The 18,998-nt window shown below is 41.7% G+C and overlaps 1 protein-coding gene across 1 annotated transcript in view; it reads right to left on the minus strand.

Annotated features, from left to right (window-relative positions):
- Nucleotides 1-11,787, minus strand: part of csmd2 (CUB and Sushi multiple domains 2) — a gene marked incomplete at both ends in the record, with an annotated part of 242,218 nt that extends 230,431 nt beyond the window's left edge. Inside the window, one exon of the mRNA XM_079259047.1 lies at nucleotides 11,613-11,787. Coding sequence (XP_079115173.1) covers nucleotides 11,613-11,787 — 175 coding nt within the window. The remainder of the gene's footprint in view (nucleotides 1-11,612) is intronic.
- Between the last annotated feature and the right edge of the window lie 7,211 nt (nucleotides 11,788-18,998).

Below are 18,998 nucleotides of genomic sequence, written 5' to 3' on the forward strand. Positions count from 1 at the left end.
TAAGAAAATTGCCATCTTGTTTTAGTGGTTAGCGTGTTTCATCCCCCAGCATGTTGCTGGAGAACTCTTTACATTGGCTCCAACTGGAATGTTAACTGTGCTGGATGTCTGTGGATGTTCAACAGATTTGCTGTCCGGTGCTTAGACCACTGTGCCACTGGCAGCATCAGCTTGGCACTAACCATCTCCACTGTGGACGCTGCCAAATGAGTGTTCAGGGAGAAGTGTGACCTTGCAGGGGCAGCACGCCAGATTTTTACCTGTGTGTGTGTGTGGACATGTGCATCGGTGGTTGTGTGTGGCGGCTTATTGTTTGTTTTTGGTGGGGTAGTTGTGTAGCGGCGGGCATACAGAGCTGCAGTAGTGCGGTGTGACAGTTTGATAAATTGATGGTCACTGTGCTGCACTGAGGCAGGACAGCAGCCTCTCAGAGTGGAGGAAGGAGACAGGAAGAGGGCCCAAGGAGAGCGGGACGGATGGCGTTGAGGGTGAAAGGGGCAGACAGACACAGAGTGGGCTGAATGAAAGCATAGACGTGTGAGAAAATACATTTGGACGATGTGATACTTGTAATAAGAGAAGCAAAAGCAAGATGAGGGGCAAGCAGCGAGGAAAGGAGGGACAGAAAAAAAAATGTGACAGTATATCAGCTCAACAACAGCAACATAGATGGAACACTATATATGGAAGGGAGTTTTTTTTTTTTTTTTTTTTTTTTTTTTAACCTTTTTTGCTGAGGTCAAAGACAGCAGGTGTGACATTCACTGCAAGATAGTGCTTAATCTGCACTGTTAGCAAAACCTCCAGGTCTATTTAGCAGGAAGTGTGAGGGAATATGTGTGTATCTTCTATTTATGTCTGCATAACAATGGTGCACACATGTGTGAACATGGGGGGATCGGCTATCTACACATGTTTAAGTGTAATCCTTATACCCCTGGAGGGTTTTATTGTTTGAAATACGTGTGTGAAGCTTTGGGTGAGATGTGAATACATCAGCTACAGAGACTTTTAATCACGGCACACATAATCCCAACATCACATTCTTATAATACCATAAAGACTCAAACAATACAAGCAATACAGCAGGGAAAATCTCTTCTCTGGACTCCACCTTTTTTTTTTTTCTTCTCCTCCCTGTCTCTTTATCCCCCCTCGTCTCTGCCTCGTCGGCTCATCTATGATTCAAGTTCGCCTTTGGACAAAAGGCAGAGAAGCAGAGACCATCTTGCTCATGCAGTCGGCAACAGAAGTGGCTCGCCTCTTATTCTGTGCAGCAGCACTACAAGGGAAGAGGATGAAACCCGGTGTCTGATGCTGGCATTTCAGGTTTTTGACCTGAAATGTGAGATGTTGTCACCAAGCAAAACAATAAAGAAAATATTAAAATTGCAAATCAGCAAAACAGAAAGCTGCTTTTGCTGCAGTTGTTGCCATAACTCAGCGCTTCCCAAACAGGGGGGCGAGTCCCCCTAGGGTGTCCCAGAGTTATCACGGGGGGGGGGGGGGAGCAAGGCTAAATAAAACTTAGGAGTTTTGGCACTAGACAAATTTGTAAAAGTACTCATAGGAAATTATGATAAATCAACAAGAGAGATTTCAAGTAATAACAAAAAAAAAAAGAACAAACTGTGATGGAGCATATCTGTCCCTGCTTGAGCAGTAATAGTAATAATTAATGGTGGGTAGTAATGAGAACGCAGACTTTTGCATGTACCAAAATATGATCTAATATAATAAAGTATGAAGCCAAACAAGTTACAACACCACTTGGGGACTTTTCATCCTAAACACAAAGAAAGCCTGCAGGTTACTTAAGAAATAAACTATCCAACTATCACATCTAGTAAAGTTGTTTTACTAAAGCAGCATCGTCTCATAGAAAACTCCACTCACCTAAAGTAGTTTGCAGAGATTCCTTGTTTAAAATTTTTCACACTAAAGCAGAAGAATGAATAATAATACTGACACGGTTTTAATTATAGTTACCTGCAATACAGCCATGAACACTAAAGACAAATTTCTTTTTCTTAGAATGTTTCTTTGTTTCATGAGACTTTTTCATTGACAACATTATTGTTGTCAATGGAAAGGGGGCCCTGCAGAAAAAGTTTGGAAACCACTGCCATAACTTAAGAAATGTATCTGTGAACAAGGCGATGCAGTAAACCATTTAAACACTGTGTTAAGCTCTTCTTTTAATTTCAAGAAAAAAAACAACATAAATATTTCACATATGTGGTCCTGGGGGGAAGTTTTTTTTTTTTTTTAAATCCTCCCTTTGGAGCAGATGTGGAATAATTTCCAACCTAATAAGTGTGTCCCTTCGGGTTTATTGAGCAACAACAAAGCAATCCTCTATCACATACAACCTACCCCATGAGTAAACTTCAAACAACTAAATGTTTGGGTTTTTTTGTGTGTATTTGTGTGCCTCTATGCCAGTAACTGCCTTCCTGCTGGGAAGATAAAGCCTTCCGCCCCATAGATCCTCTCAGCGCGACTATTTGTCTCTTGAAGTGTCAGCGCATACGCACATCTTGACTGCATCATAACCAAATTAACCTCGAGATGGCTGCCATTAAAAAGGGAAATGGGCGAGCTTAGCCATCCAGCTCACCTTTGTGCATTAAGCTAATGTACTGCCCATGACGACACCAAGCCAGATGCAGCAGAAGGAACTGGTGATAGCCTTGGTCCCTCCGTGCCCACCCCACTTTCACAAGTTCCTCACACTGGGCTGATTTGGGAAAGTTTTTTCTTTCATAAAAGTCTTGTTACTTTTTAAACAGATGCAACTGAAAGCTTGACATATCTTCCTGCTGTGTTATTAAGTACAGAGCAACATATAGTAGAGACTTCTGTATATACACATGGAGCTGACTCAAGCAAACATACAGTATATACAAATAAATTAACAAACACAGACTTCACTGTAAACAAGGAATTGCATGTCTATAGGCCTACTCTACTGTGCTGACAGCACCGTTGTCCCAGTTGTGACATCCACAGGCTCTGGCATTTCTTCCAAGGATCTGTTGACGCCTATGGCAACACATAGTTAATACACACATATGCACACAAACTCAAAAAACAGATCTCCAAGGCAACATGGTTGGAGGGTGAAATGTGTGGGGTAAGAAAACGAACAGCACCCACGTGCAAAGCTTTAAACCTAAAGATTAAGGCATCCGAAGAAAGAAGATGGGTGCTAAAACACAGAGGTGGCATGCAGCCATGCACATTTGCATGGCTGCATGCACACATTCCTGCCTGTTATCAGGGCTGGCAAAAAAAAAAAAAAAAAAAAAGAACAGCACAATGAAGCATGTGTTCTCGTGGACAGAGAGGAGGGGAAAGGAGGGGAGCAAGACAGCCCCTTCCAGCTGGGTCATATTTAACCAGCAGTGCCATCATGCCAGCTAGCAGGACCTGCAATACAACCACCCACCCAAAAAATATCCTTAAACCACACAAGACTTCTACCCAGTTTGAACACAAATATAGATTTACCCTTAAGGGACAATTAATGTCTTTCAATGCAGTGTTTTAGGTTTGTATTGCTGTAAACAACAGAAACCCTCAATTACCAGCACACTGATTCCAAATGAATCAATATAGAATAACCCATGTCCACAACATGCTACGATACACACAAAACACAGTGAAGAAGATTGCCTGCAGAAATGCATGTAAGTGATTATAGGTATGTTTTTGTTTGTGTGTGCACTAGTTTGTCCCCTGATGAGACAAAGATGAGTAAAAAGAAAAGAAGGCTCATTTAGAAGCAGCATGGTGTTGCCATGACAACAGCACAACAGGTCAAGGCCAGAGGCAAACCCCTTTCCTCAATTATTTATCATTACTTAAGCCTGCTTTATGTGTGACTTTAACTATTTACTAAGGCACACCCCCCAAATAAGTGTGCATGTAGCACACACACACACACACATGCACACACACACACACACACACACACACACACACACACACACACACACACACACACACACACACACACAGATGTCTGAAATAATTTATGTTTTCTCCTCCAGTCTCCTTGATACTTGTAAGTACAATTATGTGTGACACTGATGTGTGAAACAGTGAAAGTCAATTATCGCCTCATTTTCATTCTCCTCACATGCAGCAGGCCAGCTTGTACAATAGACCCCAGGGCCGAAAAGCTACATGTGATCTCCTGTGTGTTTGCACCTAGATTCCGCCAGAAATTGAAGAAATCCACACCGATCGGTTGCATCTACAGGGAGTGACATTGTGCATTTAAGCATGATGTCTTTATTTCCAATGCAGAAGTGTTGGTTGTTGTCTGATTAAGTATTGCGCAGACGGCATTTGTGGACATGTGTTCCCATTTGAGAAGCGTGCATTAAACCGGAGAGGAAGCACTGATCCAAAGGTCAGGTCATGTGTGTCTCAACAGGACAATTCCATCTATTACAAAGAGACGAATGAGCAGAGGATCAATTTGACCTGCCTCAAACTGTGGTGAACTTTGACCTTTCAATTCAGATCCTTAAAGGAAGGCTTAAATGTCAACAATCGACAAGTGGCACAATTAACAGGGTTCACTTGAGAGTTGATAGTAAGTGTAAATGTATTTGGAACCTATTATTTACAATGTATGTGTATAAATTAAAGGAATTGTCTGGTTGCTTATTTTCAAGGTATTAAAGGTGGAAGAAAAGACTAAAAAAATGTTATATCCAAATATATTAAAGCTGAACAAATCTAGTCTATAACAAGATAAAAGAACGAGGAGAGTGCAGATATTCACCAAGCTCCTCATTTGCACCTATACTGTGATTTCCACCTTATGTTATAATCCTACTTTCATGTTATATGTAAACACTATTAAATGCCTGAATGCACTGTTAATAAATCCACAATGTCTTTGCTTTATCACGGTGTTTGTTGCATCTTACAGCTTAATATTTGTTCTCTTGCTGTGATAAAAATTCCAAAGATTCCCATTTTTTTCAAGTTCTGAATCGTAGTATCCAGAGTTTTGCAACTTCTCTTTCATATTTTTGGCTGAGCATCCTGTCCATTTATTGTGGAGTTATATGAATATATACTGGCAATGACTCTATCTTGCAATGCTATGCTATGCAATCTATCAAAAATATTCCTTTATCCAGAAGCGGATCCAGATCACTTCCAAAATTGAATGAAATCTAAGTTAGACCGAGACCTATTCTCAGAAAAAAAAAAGAGAAAAATCTGTCCTGTAGTTTTTGCATAAAAGATGCAAAAAAACAGACAAATAAACAGATAAATGCTGGCAAAAAAAACCACAACTTCACTGGTAATAATCACTGTTCCACAACTATTCAGACAGAAGACAAATATATTCTTCTCCTTAAATACAATTCATACGTATTGTGTTTCATATGTAGCCTAAAATGCCAAATGAAAGCTAACAGACGACGACCTTTTTTAGAAAGTAGATGCCATCTTTAGAGATGGCTTCACGCCACATTCCTTTTCCTGCTGGCTCAAAAGATTCATTTGGTTCTTTTTTACTTTGTGGTTCAACTCAGCAATATGTTTGAACATACTTTCCTATCACTTATCCTCATTAGGAATTTATTTCCTCTGTGGCAGCCAAACACGTAACATGAGCCAAGAGACAAGTGCAGTAACATTAGGTTAAACTGTGTTGGACACCAGACACTCAGACAGTGATTAACTCCAGCACACACACATACACACACACACACACACGTATTAGACAGACAGATTAAAACTTGTCAGCTCTGATAAACTTTAGCTACAAACAACTTTCAGTGCAACATACTATTAATCAATTGTTCAGCAGTCTTGAGGAGTTAGATGAGAAGATCAGTGGGCTTATTATTACTGAACTGTTGCCAGGAAACAAGCAGACTACAGGAAAATAATGCTCCTTTCATGAAACACTTCGATGCTACATACAAATCTCATTTTTACACTTTGGTTTATGTATGGATTAAACGAGCCACATGTAATCTGCTAGTTTGAGAGATTAGATGGTGCATGAAAGGTTTATTATCTAGTAGAGCCCAGCTAGCCGTTTCACTCAGAGTTCATGATAAGCCGAGACAACCAGCTGCTTATATATGGTCTTATATAGATTTACTCATGGATTAGTAGCGCAGACGTGGAAGTGGTACCACTCCTCTCAGCTGAACGTTGGTTCTGAAAGCCACAAGAGTTTTTTTCCCAGAATGAAACTAATCAAAGCACAACAGCCTCTTGTTGATTACCACTTTTAGAACATTAATGCAAAAGAATAAAAGAAACTAAACAAAGAAAACCACTTTTGATGTTGCGTTTATTTGATTGGCCTCTTTTCTTCTCAGCGCCCCGAAAAAAATGAACGTATATAATTCTAAATGAGCACATATCACTGAATGTTTATACTTATATAATAGAAAAATGCCACAAAGCTTTACTTTAAACCCACAATCTAAACTTATGTATATCTCCAAATAGACTTTGCATATGTAGGAGTATAAGTCACTCCGACACACACACACACACACACACTCAGCATCTCTCCCCAGATGATGACTCCACCTCATTCCCAGAAAAAAGATCACTGACAGATTGCCTTTACTTTGAATAACGAGAAAAGCAATATGGGGAGGAAAAAGAAGACAAGGACAAGGACAAGATACCTCCTGCCCAGGATCTAATCTTCAATCTCTGGGATCATTGATATCTGATAAGAACAGTGTAAATCAAGAAGCTAAAGAAATCCCTGCCTTAGCTTTGTGTCTGTACTAGACAGACAGGGCACTGGCTCTGTTGCTCACTTCACGGGAAACTCACAGGGGCTGGCGGACGTTCCCACGTCGGTGGCATCATGCCCCTCAGCAGTTGTGTACACTGCATGTGTCGGCTGCCTTTAATCCAAACTCTTCCCCCTGTTTTGCTTGTTGCTGGGTTCAAAAAGTGACAGGAAAATCGGTTTCTTGAACGGGGCACTTAACCATAAATCCTCCGTTCTCTGACCAGTGTGTTTAATGGAGCTCAGCTGCTAAAATACTATAATGGAGGACATTTAACAGAAAAGCTCACTGGAGTATGTGAATGCAAAGCAGAAGCACTGCCAGAACGCAACAACACTGCTCCATTTGTATTCCCTGGAAAGGAAAAGCTGCCAAAACACGTTTTATTAATTTACTGTTATGCTTAGGGACATGTAAAAGAATCATATCTGAAGCATTTTTCTCCCCAAGATTTCCTCGGCCTGTGTCGTACTTTAAGTACTGGGTTTGCAGGTGAAGCCTTGCAAAGGTATGAATACCTTAACTGACGTGAAAAGGACTTGAACACAAATGGTAAAGCTGGATGTGCTTTATTTATTTATTATTTTCAGAGGGGAGCCCATGTATGTTCACTAATTAATGTTTGCATGTGTGTGTGTGAGTCAATGTGTAGCTGTGATCGCTGTGACGAAGTGTGCTGACAGAGCTCTGGCCATCTGGAGACAGATGACAGCATGAATCACCATGGAGGATGATGAAGGAGGAGCGGGAAGGTGGTGGGATCACTGGATGGAGGGAAGATGGAAGAAGTGGTTACACAGAGAAGACAGACAGAGGAGCAGGCTGACACATCAGCAGGTGGGCGGGTAAATAACGGCACTCACGAGGATGAAGCGTTTACATCATTCGGGAGCTGTGGAAGTGCTCACGTGCTCGTGACCCCCGTTGAATAGGTCATTTATTGAAGAAAGAAGGAGGGAAAAACATATGTCCTCAAAAAGGACAGAAACATGCAAGTGGTGTGTCTAACAATCCTATCACTCTACCTCTTTTTTCTCTCACAGGTAGATCTTTCCTGTTGCTTCGAACAACCCCCTACCCTCCCAAGTCAACTGCATCATCTTTAACCTCTCCTTCTTCATCACAGCCTCTTTTTTTCTCCTGCTTCACCCCTTCTTAGCTCTTCCTTCCTCATTCTAGCAGGGAGAAGTAAGAAATGTACATGTTTCATTCAGATGCAAAGCATCTCTAAGTTTTGAGCCAATAGATCATGTCATCTTCGCATCTCCCCTCCCTCTTCCGCTGCTTATCGGCGGCGGGCAGAAGGGAAATAAGATGCAACAGAGCATGGAGATGGAGGAGGATTTTAGATTGAGAGTTGCAGGCAGACAGGTGAGAAACAAAAGCAAAGTGAGATATCTATATGTTTGTCATGTGGAAGTGCAGCACACATGGGACTGTTTGTTTGCCAAGCTGATAGAAAATCCAGGCACAGTTTCCACAAGCACACAAAACTAGAGCCTGCTGAGCTTTCCTGAAGGCACACGTGCACCGTGCAAAAAAGCCCTTGCAAGGAGTTGATCAAAGTTTAAGTTGCAAGCAAAACTGGGAATGCAATGATGCTAAACTACCAGTCATTCTCATTATTTTAGCTTTTTTTTTTTTTTTAGGTGGTTTGGGTAGTAAAGTGTAAGAAAATGCCAATAATATTAAAAAAAAACAATACAAACATCCTTTTTAGTGTTGTTATTGAGGAACTATCATCTTTAAACCTCGTGTTTTGTCTCCACGATGACCTCAAACTCCAGTTATCTTCCTGCAAGCATCAGCGCTGTCTGGATGTGGAGCTGTCTGTGGTGCTGGAATAATTGAACGCATAGGGCAGATTCTGCTGCGCTTGTCGCTGTCCGTTGTGCTGAAAATGTCACCCTGCATGGAGTCTAGGAGGCCGTTTTAAGGCCATGAAAAGTAGAGGGAGTAATTGTACTTTACATAATGAATAAAATCCCTTTCTGATAACAGGACGGCGCCATCATGTCTGGCTGTATTCAGAGCATCCCTCTCAGCTGTTCATGTGTGGGTCATTTTGCACCTTTATCTGATTTACAGACCCTTGGAAAACTGCTTTATCTCAAGGTTTATGCCCCTTCATCTTGACCTGGAGAGGTACACTTGTATTCACTATCATCAGTGAACTTTTTTGCCATGATGCGCGCGCACACACACAAACGCATTGGCGCTTTCTAGCTATGTGAATCCAAGAAAATGTTGTAAGGTAAAAAAAATAAAATAAAATAAAATAAAAAAATAAATAAAAAAGAAGAAGGAGAAAAGATGAAAAGGGAAGGGGCATCAAGCCCTCCAGTCCTCATAACGTTGCTGACAGTTGCATCATGAGCACAACGCGGTGCTTTAAAAGAAAACCTGGTTGAGAGGAAAGAACGGAGGCGCGTGATCTTCCCGGTAAATGGACACACTGAGTGACGTGTCTCACGCGCGGCTGACGCACGGTCTAATAGCTACCGGTTGAGTTGAAGATGAAAGGCAGCAGGAACACGCAGCAGACACGTCATGCGCTGTCTATACTCCCCACATCCACACCTCCACAGCCCCCCTCGACCCTTCTCATTTCCGGGCCTGTACCCCTTCACACCCCCTCACCCCCCCGGTAGTCTTAATGAAATCAGGTTGATTACTGCTTATTGAGCGAGCAAGCAGTCCTCTGGGACAGCTGGTTCTGATGGGAGACAAGCGCGTGTTTTCTTCCACAGACTGTCAGAAACCCTTCACAGGTCCCTGTCTTTGTCTGAATGCCCCCCCCCCCCCCCCCCCCCCCCCCGGGATGGATCTTTAGATTAAAGCAGAATCTGAGAATGATTTCGATGAGACTGTTTAAAATAAAGACAGAAGGAAAGGGCTGTAATTCAGAAAGAAGGCGTGTGATAGTGCGTGAAAACAACGCAGCCTACGTCCTGCACGTGAACATCACAAAGTCGCTACTATATTTCCAATCGTACGTTTTTCTTTTTTGGTAAAATGATGCTTGGCTTTGATAAAGTATGAGGTCTGAGGAATGCTGCATTCCACGGGTCTCGTGTTCCATCTCCGTGTCTCTTCTCAGCACATAGTGCGAGCCTCTGGTGCCGCTCAATGGGAGGATGGGGCAACTGCTGGTGGCTGCAGCACCGAGGGACGCACCGGACCACCTCACCGCCGGATGCACTGTGCTCACCTGTATTTACTGACACCACTTTAACTAAACGTCGTTACAGAGGTCTGGAGACATAGTTAGGTTCTCCCTGCACTTCAGAAACATGTGCAATAAGTTACAGTTGCTTTATTGGCTCCAGAGGCTGAGTCTAACGGCAGGAGAGTGGGCAATAAAGAGCTCCCCAGGCGCGAATAAAACAAGCAGCCTCCTCCAAATATACGCGAAAATTAGATTTACTCCACATGAAAGCCCAGAGGGATTTGTCACTATCGTTGCAACTAAGCTGAGGGTGTCTTAAACCTCATGCCGCACGGGCAGCCCGTATGGGTTGGCTGATGACACAAGTTTAATCAAAAGTGGGAGTTATATGGTGGGAGATATGCAAACTACGGTTGTACAGTATGAAATAACACGACCTAGTGTGCTGAAAATACACCAGTTAACCCACTCACTCGTGGACTATGAGCTGCCCATCCACAGGTATGAGTGGGCGAACAGATCCATGAGTCACTGTCAAATTCGTATTGTGGCCGTGGCAGTATTCTTGGCTTTTGCTAAAAATAGTGCCCATACTGTGCTACGGAGCCAAGACAGTGATGAAATGGTTGGCTTCCTTTGCCAAGAGACTTGCTAGGAATATTTAAAAAAAAAAAAGGGGGGGGGGCATCTCCCCCAAAAAAGACTTGAGCTCTAAATAACATAAAGAGCTTTTCCTAATGCGCATCTAGGCGCATAGAGAGAGGGGGTGTTAAGTCTCACCTTTTAGAAACACACCGGGGCAGCGAGGATGGTGAAAGTGAATTAATAGGAATGATAATCTGTTGAATGCTCAGCTCTGGCTGCAAGATTCCATTTGCAATTAATCAAGGGCTGAAAACCCAGAGTTAGTTAATTAGGCCTATCCCCCGTGCACGCTCGTGCGCCCGCGGGCACGTATCCTACACAAACAGACAGAATGAGAGAGTGGGAAAGAAACTCTCAGGTCATGCCAAAGTTAAACTGTGATGTCTAATCGAGAAAAGTGGGAAAATGCTTTAAAGATCATGCCCCCCCTCATACACACACACAAACACACACACACACACACACACACACACACACACATCTCTTGGACTCTGGACAGAATAATAATTAGACTCTTGCTTGACCACCTCAACAGATTTCCTCATGAGGGGCAGTTCATGCTGCACTGCCGTGTTTTCTACCCGAAGAAGCTCGTTTTTCGTGGAATTGGGGGTGGGGGGGTGGGGGGGGGGGGGGGTGGGGGGTTACAGTCTTACCACATATACAGAGCTCATTCAGTCCATGAGGATTAATTAGTAAATCTGCCGGCATAATCTTTTAATGGAGTCCATTAACAGAGTCAGATGCAGTTATTGTGGATTCGTGGTCACCAAAATACCCCCCCCCCCCAACCAGTGACCTATTAATAAGTTTCACTGGTAGAGCGGCGACATCGCACCAAGGTTGATCCAAAATGCGCCTTTAGGATGTGAGAGTGCGTGCGTGCGTGTAGCTGATGCTGATTTGCATTCAGTCAGGGGATCGGGGGAGGGTGGGCGGTGGAGAGTGGGGCAAGCCTACAGCATTCTGCATGTGTTCAGCTGTAAAGACGGGGGACTTACCCTTTACTGAGGCGGCCAGCAGCCCCATATATACAAGTAGCACCCGGCTCCAGTAGTGCGCCTGTACTCCTGCCTTCATCAGAGCAAAAATCCCTATTCCGTCCCTTTTCCTGCACGCGCATTCCGCTCTCCTTACAAGTCCAGTCGCTCTGTCCCGATCTGAAGCGGCGGTCATGGCAGGGGCTTTTTTTTTTATTTCCTTCTCTGGTCTGACAGGCGCTTTGAGTTCTCAGATGCTCAGAAAAGGGAGATTCACTCGGTGTCGGAGCTGAGAAAAATCCCAATGCATGGAGGAGGCTCGGATCTCGCAGCTGGACTGAACCATGTCATGCGGGGACCGAGGGGTTCAGAGTCTCTTACTGAGAAGATAGATTTCACAGCTAAAAAGGGGGGAGAAGAAGAGGGAAGGCAAACCAAGGGGGAGACAGGTGGTCAGTGATCTATCTCGTATGAGTGATGTGGGAAAAAAAAAGCTGGAAAATCCCTCGTCAGCTCCAACATATGCAACGAGTATTACCATACACCAAAAGCAGAAAAGAAACAAATATTAAAAAAAAAAAAAAAAAAAAAAAAAGATCCAAGAGATTCCTTCAGTTTCTCCCTCTGCACTTGTTTGTCCTCCTGTCTGTTTTATCCCCAGTTAATTAAAAGCATTTGCTGCGCCGATAATCCACGTTTTGACTCATCAGACCCGAGCTTCAAACCATCGACGAAAGATGGAGAGCCACGGAGGTTATCCTTATCCAAGAGAGATCTCCTCGACGGGTTGAGAAGTTCCCAGCCAAAACCTCGGAGTGTGTCTCGTCAGTGATGTTGTTGTTGTTGAAAAGAGAAAAGGTACAGTAAGCATCCCTTGGTATATCGCAGCGCTTGGCCACATGCGTCGTCTCGGGTCTGCGCGACGCCAAGATTCAGACTGCAGACCTGTTCTTTCCCTGCGCGTCTCTATCTCTCCCCTACTTCGCCCACCCGCCTCTCTCACCCACTGTCACCGTCCTCCTCAGTCAGACCATTTTACCCACAGCCTCAAAAGCGCGAGGGATGGGGGAAAAAAGTCAGTTCACGAAACGTTTGGCGTTACCTCACAAAATTCTCCAGATACTTATATAAAAAAAAGGAAAAATGGAGCTCAAAATTCTTATATATAGCTTTCTTATCCACTCTGTTCACAAAAGAAACCCAGGCAGATCATATTTAATCAATACATCCACCTTGTTCCAACTTGTTACGTTGAGATTAAGGAGCCATCGTCTGCGTCCATTAAGACCAATCAAAGGTGTGTCCGGCAGTTTAAACACATACATGTCCACTTTCTGCTCACTAAACGTGAAATTGCTGCTTAACAGACTGGAACCTTTGGTCCGTAAATCTGAATGTCATTCCCACTTTTGCATATGAGCGATATAATTAGCTTTCCGCAATGCGCCGTGCGTGGAAACAGTCGCGATAATGAAGTGAACGCCGGCCTTCAACCTTCCGTTCTGTGTATGATGGCGGTCATAAATAACCTCCACGCAACATTAAATGAAACTTTTGCCGCACCGAATGGCTCGCCCACCCTCATCAGGTTGTTCTGGGACATAAAGTTGCATATGTTTCGCAGGGAATATGGACTGAAGCGATTCTGCATCAGCCTTGTTCAGAGCTGGCACGCGCAGCCTCCTTTACTCATCCGCAACGCCGCATATTAATGGCAAACACGCCGTTTAACTGCGGGCTGCTTTAAGCCGCATCTCCTCTACTTTCTCTGTAAATACACAGAGATAAAAATCTCATGATTTTTATCTGCTGCTGGATTATTATTCTGGAATGACTTGTTGCCATGGCAGCAAGAAAATAGTTTTCCTTTCTTTGTCCCCCCCCCCCGCTCCAAGAACTCCATTAAAAATAAACAAGTGGACGCTTGAACAAGACTGAACATCTAATAGAAGTGACCTACATGGATATTAAGATGGTGCAAGACCCTTTGATGCCACTTCATCTGAAATCCCACTTCTGTGCATTTGCTCCTTTCCCGCGGTCCACCTGGGTCCATCCCAATGTGCCGCGAGACGCTTTCGATCTTGTCTGCAAAATCATTTGGAGTAAAATGACGACAAGGCTTGGAGAAGGTGGGACTTCACCACAAGGGTCATCAGATAAAGTCAGCATCTCAAAACAACAGCAGAACACACGGTAAGACTACTAGGCTAATACACATCATATTGGGACTCTATAAGGTGTCATTCATTGGTAAACGTTTTGTTTAATTTACTGATTTACCCCAAATTCAACTCTTAGAAACGCCAAAAACTTAAAGGGATGGTTAAAGATCAAGCCCTACAAAATTACTCTTAAGTTTGACCCCCATTCAACCTGAAGTTGTCCAAAAGCTTTTCAATTTTTTTGTCTTTTTATTGTTTTATTTATTTTTTTATACACCACTTCAGATTTAAACTGATGGCAACTCTTTAACCCAATAACACCAAACCTATATATGATACATGCAGTTTTTTTTTTTTTTTTAATTTTATTTTTATTTATTTATTTATTTATATAGATATTTTGCATCACTTTATGGTAGAAACTTTACTTAAAACCCAGTTGTACACAATGATGCCAGTCTTTTGTCCCATGGTGGACACCAGAAAGCAGAAGACTACACTACAACAATATTGACCCATCACACGGTAATTGTTTTAAATTTGGGCTTTAAAGGGTTAATACTTAACTAAGAAAATAAGCAGGAAATAAATGTTTCTTTGCATTCTTTTTACATTATCTAAATGAGGCTAATCTGATCACCTCAAAATATTTAAATGCACATTTACAACTGATAATTGATAAAGTAATTACTGCACAGCAGCTTGTTCCCTAACAAGGTGATTCATCGGTTTTTTTTTTGGTTTTTTTTTAAAAGGTAAGAAGTGAAGAAAAGAGAAAAGAAAACGAAGAGAAAAACAAATATAACAAAAAGAAAAGAAGTATTTAAACCTCGCACTACACATTCTGGTTAAAACAACAGGTTTTATTTAAACTCTTCTTAGTCACATTTTGACGTTTTGAGACCAAGACAACACCTAACACTACTGGGACATTGATATTTTAAGGTGTAGAGTACCCGCCATTGTTGTTAGGTTTTGTTTCAATAAAGTGTTTGAAATTTGATATGCTATATGGTGTCAAGCTATTTCATTTTTGCCATATCTACACTAACATTAAGTTTCTGTATGCAAGCAGACCTAAGTTGGGGGGGTTTGTAGATAGATGAGAACTCGACTCAGTTTCCAACCCTAATCCTGATACTGCACCAGGGATCACTAGGAATGCCGTGCGGTTGCCGAGCCACTGTATAATGTTAATGTACACCATCTGCTCACCGGTTGCTCACTTCTCTCAATGCCTCACGATACCTTTGTTATCACAAGCTTTGGGATCTCACTGGACTGTCTGTTCTGCATCGCAGCCCCATAGTCGACAGCCTGGCAACTAAAGAGTAGCCTCATTAAAAACTTAGTGTTTGTAGACGGTGACACACCACAAAACTGAATGCACCCTCGTATGTGCAGGTACCCCCGCAACCAGCCAAAATGTTAAACATCCAACTGAAGTGAAGACAAATCACAGGGTGATTCATGCGTTGCACAGTATTAAATGCTATGACTTGTGGGGGTCAAGTTCAGAGATTAGAAAGATATTAAACAATAACCAAACATGCTGCATCACCACTGCAGTTTCATTTTTTGTAGAAAAGCTATATTATATTCCTTATGAAAAATATATGTAACCTGGAAGTGGCAGCTTTTATTACCATACTGTCACTGTGCATGCAATAATGTATAAATCCAACATGATTCTCCCTCTTTCTGACCATCTGGGTCAGATGTCAGCTATTTAGAAGAAATCAATATTAAACTGTAATGAGCACAATTACTTACACTGAAAGGTATTATTTATTATGTATATAGGACTAACGTGATCTGTGTTGAAGCAGGCTGTGAGCCCTTGTCTCACTCACCAAAGAACAGATGCATCATCAGCTAAACTGCTGTTTAGCAGGACTCTTGGCCACCTGGGGGATCAAACCCTCTATCCCTACAGAGACAATAGATAGACAAACTGATACTCAAGACTGAAACCTTCTCATAAATTGGGTCAACAACATTTTCTGTGTTCACTTAAAACACCCTTTGAATCATGAGATATCTTGTAGCTCCCGAATACCTGTATCACTATTGAGTACACTTTAAATCCCACCCAATGAACAAATGGTTTGAAAAGTCCAACTTGTTTCTTTTTTTTTTTTTTTCTTTATTAGGCGGTTTAACAAAATGTAACAAAAAACATTTTTGTGAAAGGATATGTACCATTTTTTATTGTGTGATATGTCAAAATTATTATAATGTAGTCTTCTGCGTCCTAGGGTTAGGGATTGTGTTCAACAGGATTTTAAGCAAAGTTTTATCCATAAAGTGATGCAAAATTTCTCAGAGACTATAAAAGCTTTATAGAGTAAAACAGGTGACAGACACGCCGACACAGTGGTACTTTGGAGTTTTACGGTTTTTCTATTATAGTTTACTCATTTTTCCTGTTTCTGTTTTTAATTTGGGAAAATACCAATAAGATTAGACTGACATACACCAAATTTACATGTCTACTTGGAAATTACATGAAATCTTGCAACTGAAAATACAAAATAAATAAATGAAAATATATTTTAATAAACACAAAAATTTCTGATAGCCTTTCAAAGTTATTATATCACTAGAATGTTGATAAAAAAACATTACACAGACAAAATCAAGTTTAATGCTGTTAAACCTCAAATTAATGGACACTGTTATTTAGTAAACATATATTAATATAGTGTTAGCACAGAAGATAAATAGATCTACTGGGGGCTTGACGACCCAGTTTAGTGCATGGACTGGCATCGAGCTAAACTGTTGTTATACTATGCTAATGTATTTCATTAAACATTTACAGAAGTGTAGAGCTGTCGCCCGAATAAAAAAAAGGGCCTTATCACATTAGTTTATTATAAAAAACAATAAACATATCATGTTATTACCTCATAAGTGATGCTGTAAGAACAGGGAACACAAAGTACTGCATGAGAATGTTGTGACCCAGAAATATTGGCGCAAAATCCATTTTATGGAAATTATTCATGTCAAGCAGAAACATTTCAGTTCATTCTGTCAAGGATTAATTGCTCTCCTCTGATTTATTGTTGTACACACAGGAATGTGGGACAGATATGAGCAACACACATCACCTACCTGCGAGCAGAGAGCCTGGGTGTGTGTGTTGCCTCTGGTTAATATGTACGAGTGGTTACGCTTATGGTCTTTGGGAAAAAAAAAACTAAAATGAAAATTATATAGGCTACATGAAATTCTGGGTGAGGGAGAATTAAGTTGCCAACGTGACGACATAGTCCTGTCTGGTTTATCAGGGTCCTCCACGCTTCACCTTCACCGCTGCTTCTGTAAAGTACATCTTAATCCCGTTTGGTACAATAGACTTTTCTACCATCTGCTACATTTACAGTTTCCTCTTTCAGAGACTAATATGGTTTCTAGCCCATAATTTCATGACAAATATTATAACATGATAACATTTTTACAATAAAGTATTAGCTGAGTTAAGGTCTTATTTATTGTTTTAACTTGTGTAAAAGCTGTACTGTGGTGGAAAATACTCTGGTCTTGAGAAGTTGTAATACATCTAAGAGTCAACTGTCTTCTTACAATGAACATTTTATTATAAACTAATACAAGCACACGCTGGAGCTTGGAGAGAGAACCCTCTCTGCAGATGCTGAAGTAACACCCAATTATAAACCATGCTTAACTCCTCCTAGTTGCTGAGCACACCATATGAAACAATCATTATCTCTTATTTAAGACTAAACTGAACTCACTAAGCATCAATCACTCACTATATTACTTTATTACCTTTAACCTCTAACCTTTAGACAACTGGTCAACCAAGCAGTTGACAAAAACCGATGCCCTGCAGGAAACTCTTCCTGTCTCAGACTTTGTCTGCACATTCCAGACAAGGATCATATGACTTAAAGAAAGCTTTGTGCATAGACACAAAACACAGCAGGATCACAGAAAATCAATGCATATATGTCTAATACTTAATTCAAACCAAACTCATAACAATTTTCCCCAACATTCTCCCTCCTCTTGGTCCTACAGGACCAACAATAAGAAGAGAAATTGTTATCAGAACGCAAAAATACATACAGAAGACAACATTCTCAAAACATCAGGAGCCTCATGCCTATAAGGTTTTAAAAGAATCTTTCAGAAATTACAATAGTGAGGAGCCATTCACTTCAGCTTCACACTGATCTTGCTTGAGAGCGAAGGCTGGTCTTCAGGTGTGAGAGTAGACTATCTCACTTACCCACGCAACCACAGGGATTATTCTGCCCTTTGTTGGGTGGTGCGTTATTCTTCTGTAATTTCAGACTGAAGAGCTTCAGGAGGTTCAAGCAATCTGTAGTGCCAAGCAGCTCACTCTGCGACCTTTACCGCTGTCTGGGTCGTCAGGAAAACCTGAAATGGCCTAAACCATTGATGTTGGTTCCAGCGCTGATGTTTAAAGCTTCTTATCAGGACAAAATCTCCAGGCTGAAGTGAATAGAGCTGCGTAGATGCTGATTCATGAAGGGCAGCTTTCACCTGTGTGCAAATGCCTGAAAAGGGTTCTTATGAGGTTAGGACAGTATGTTAAAACATTACTTTCACACAGAGCTGTGTCTGAACAGGCAGTCTTGGAAGGAACCATGCCCACTTGGGTGAGGGTCCTGCAAAAAGAATCACAAAAAAGCCCATGTTTCCATGTTACGCATGCGCATGTACATCAGAACCAGAAAAAGTACTTTTGGTCCAAGGAAGACCTGAAAAGAGAGCCAGAAGGAAATTTCCCCGTCTGCAACCTGGGAGGAAAACATTCAGGAAAATGGCATCCAGAAAGTCATTCATAAGAGAGCGCCAAAACATGGACTTGTTTTCAGCTAAAGAGTAAGCTCAAGTAACGAGAACTGAGACGGGAGAGCTGCAGCCTCCACCGCGTCACAGTCAGAGCAAACAGCATCAAAAGGAAAATCAAGTCAGGGTCAACTAGAGGTCGGTCAGGGGCCAGGCCTGGGGGGTGCAGAGGATAGTCAGTTTCAGCTAAACAGTCATGGAGTAAAACATGAACAATACAAAGCAACAGTTAGGGCCACTCATTTATCTGGTAGGTAATCATTCAAAGTAACCAAATTCATTTAATTACTTATTGCAAAGTTCCTATCAGGTCGTCTCATCTTAACCAACAACCAGAAAAAATCCTCTAGTACTGCATAGCAGGACATGTGTCAAACTGTACTCCCAGCAGTCT

Source organism: Telmatherina bonti (assembly GCF_933228915.1).
Source record: "Telmatherina bonti genome assembly, chromosome: 19".
In the NCBI taxonomy this organism is placed as follows: Eukaryota; Metazoa; Chordata; class Actinopteri; order Atheriniformes; family Telmatherinidae; genus Telmatherina; species Telmatherina bonti.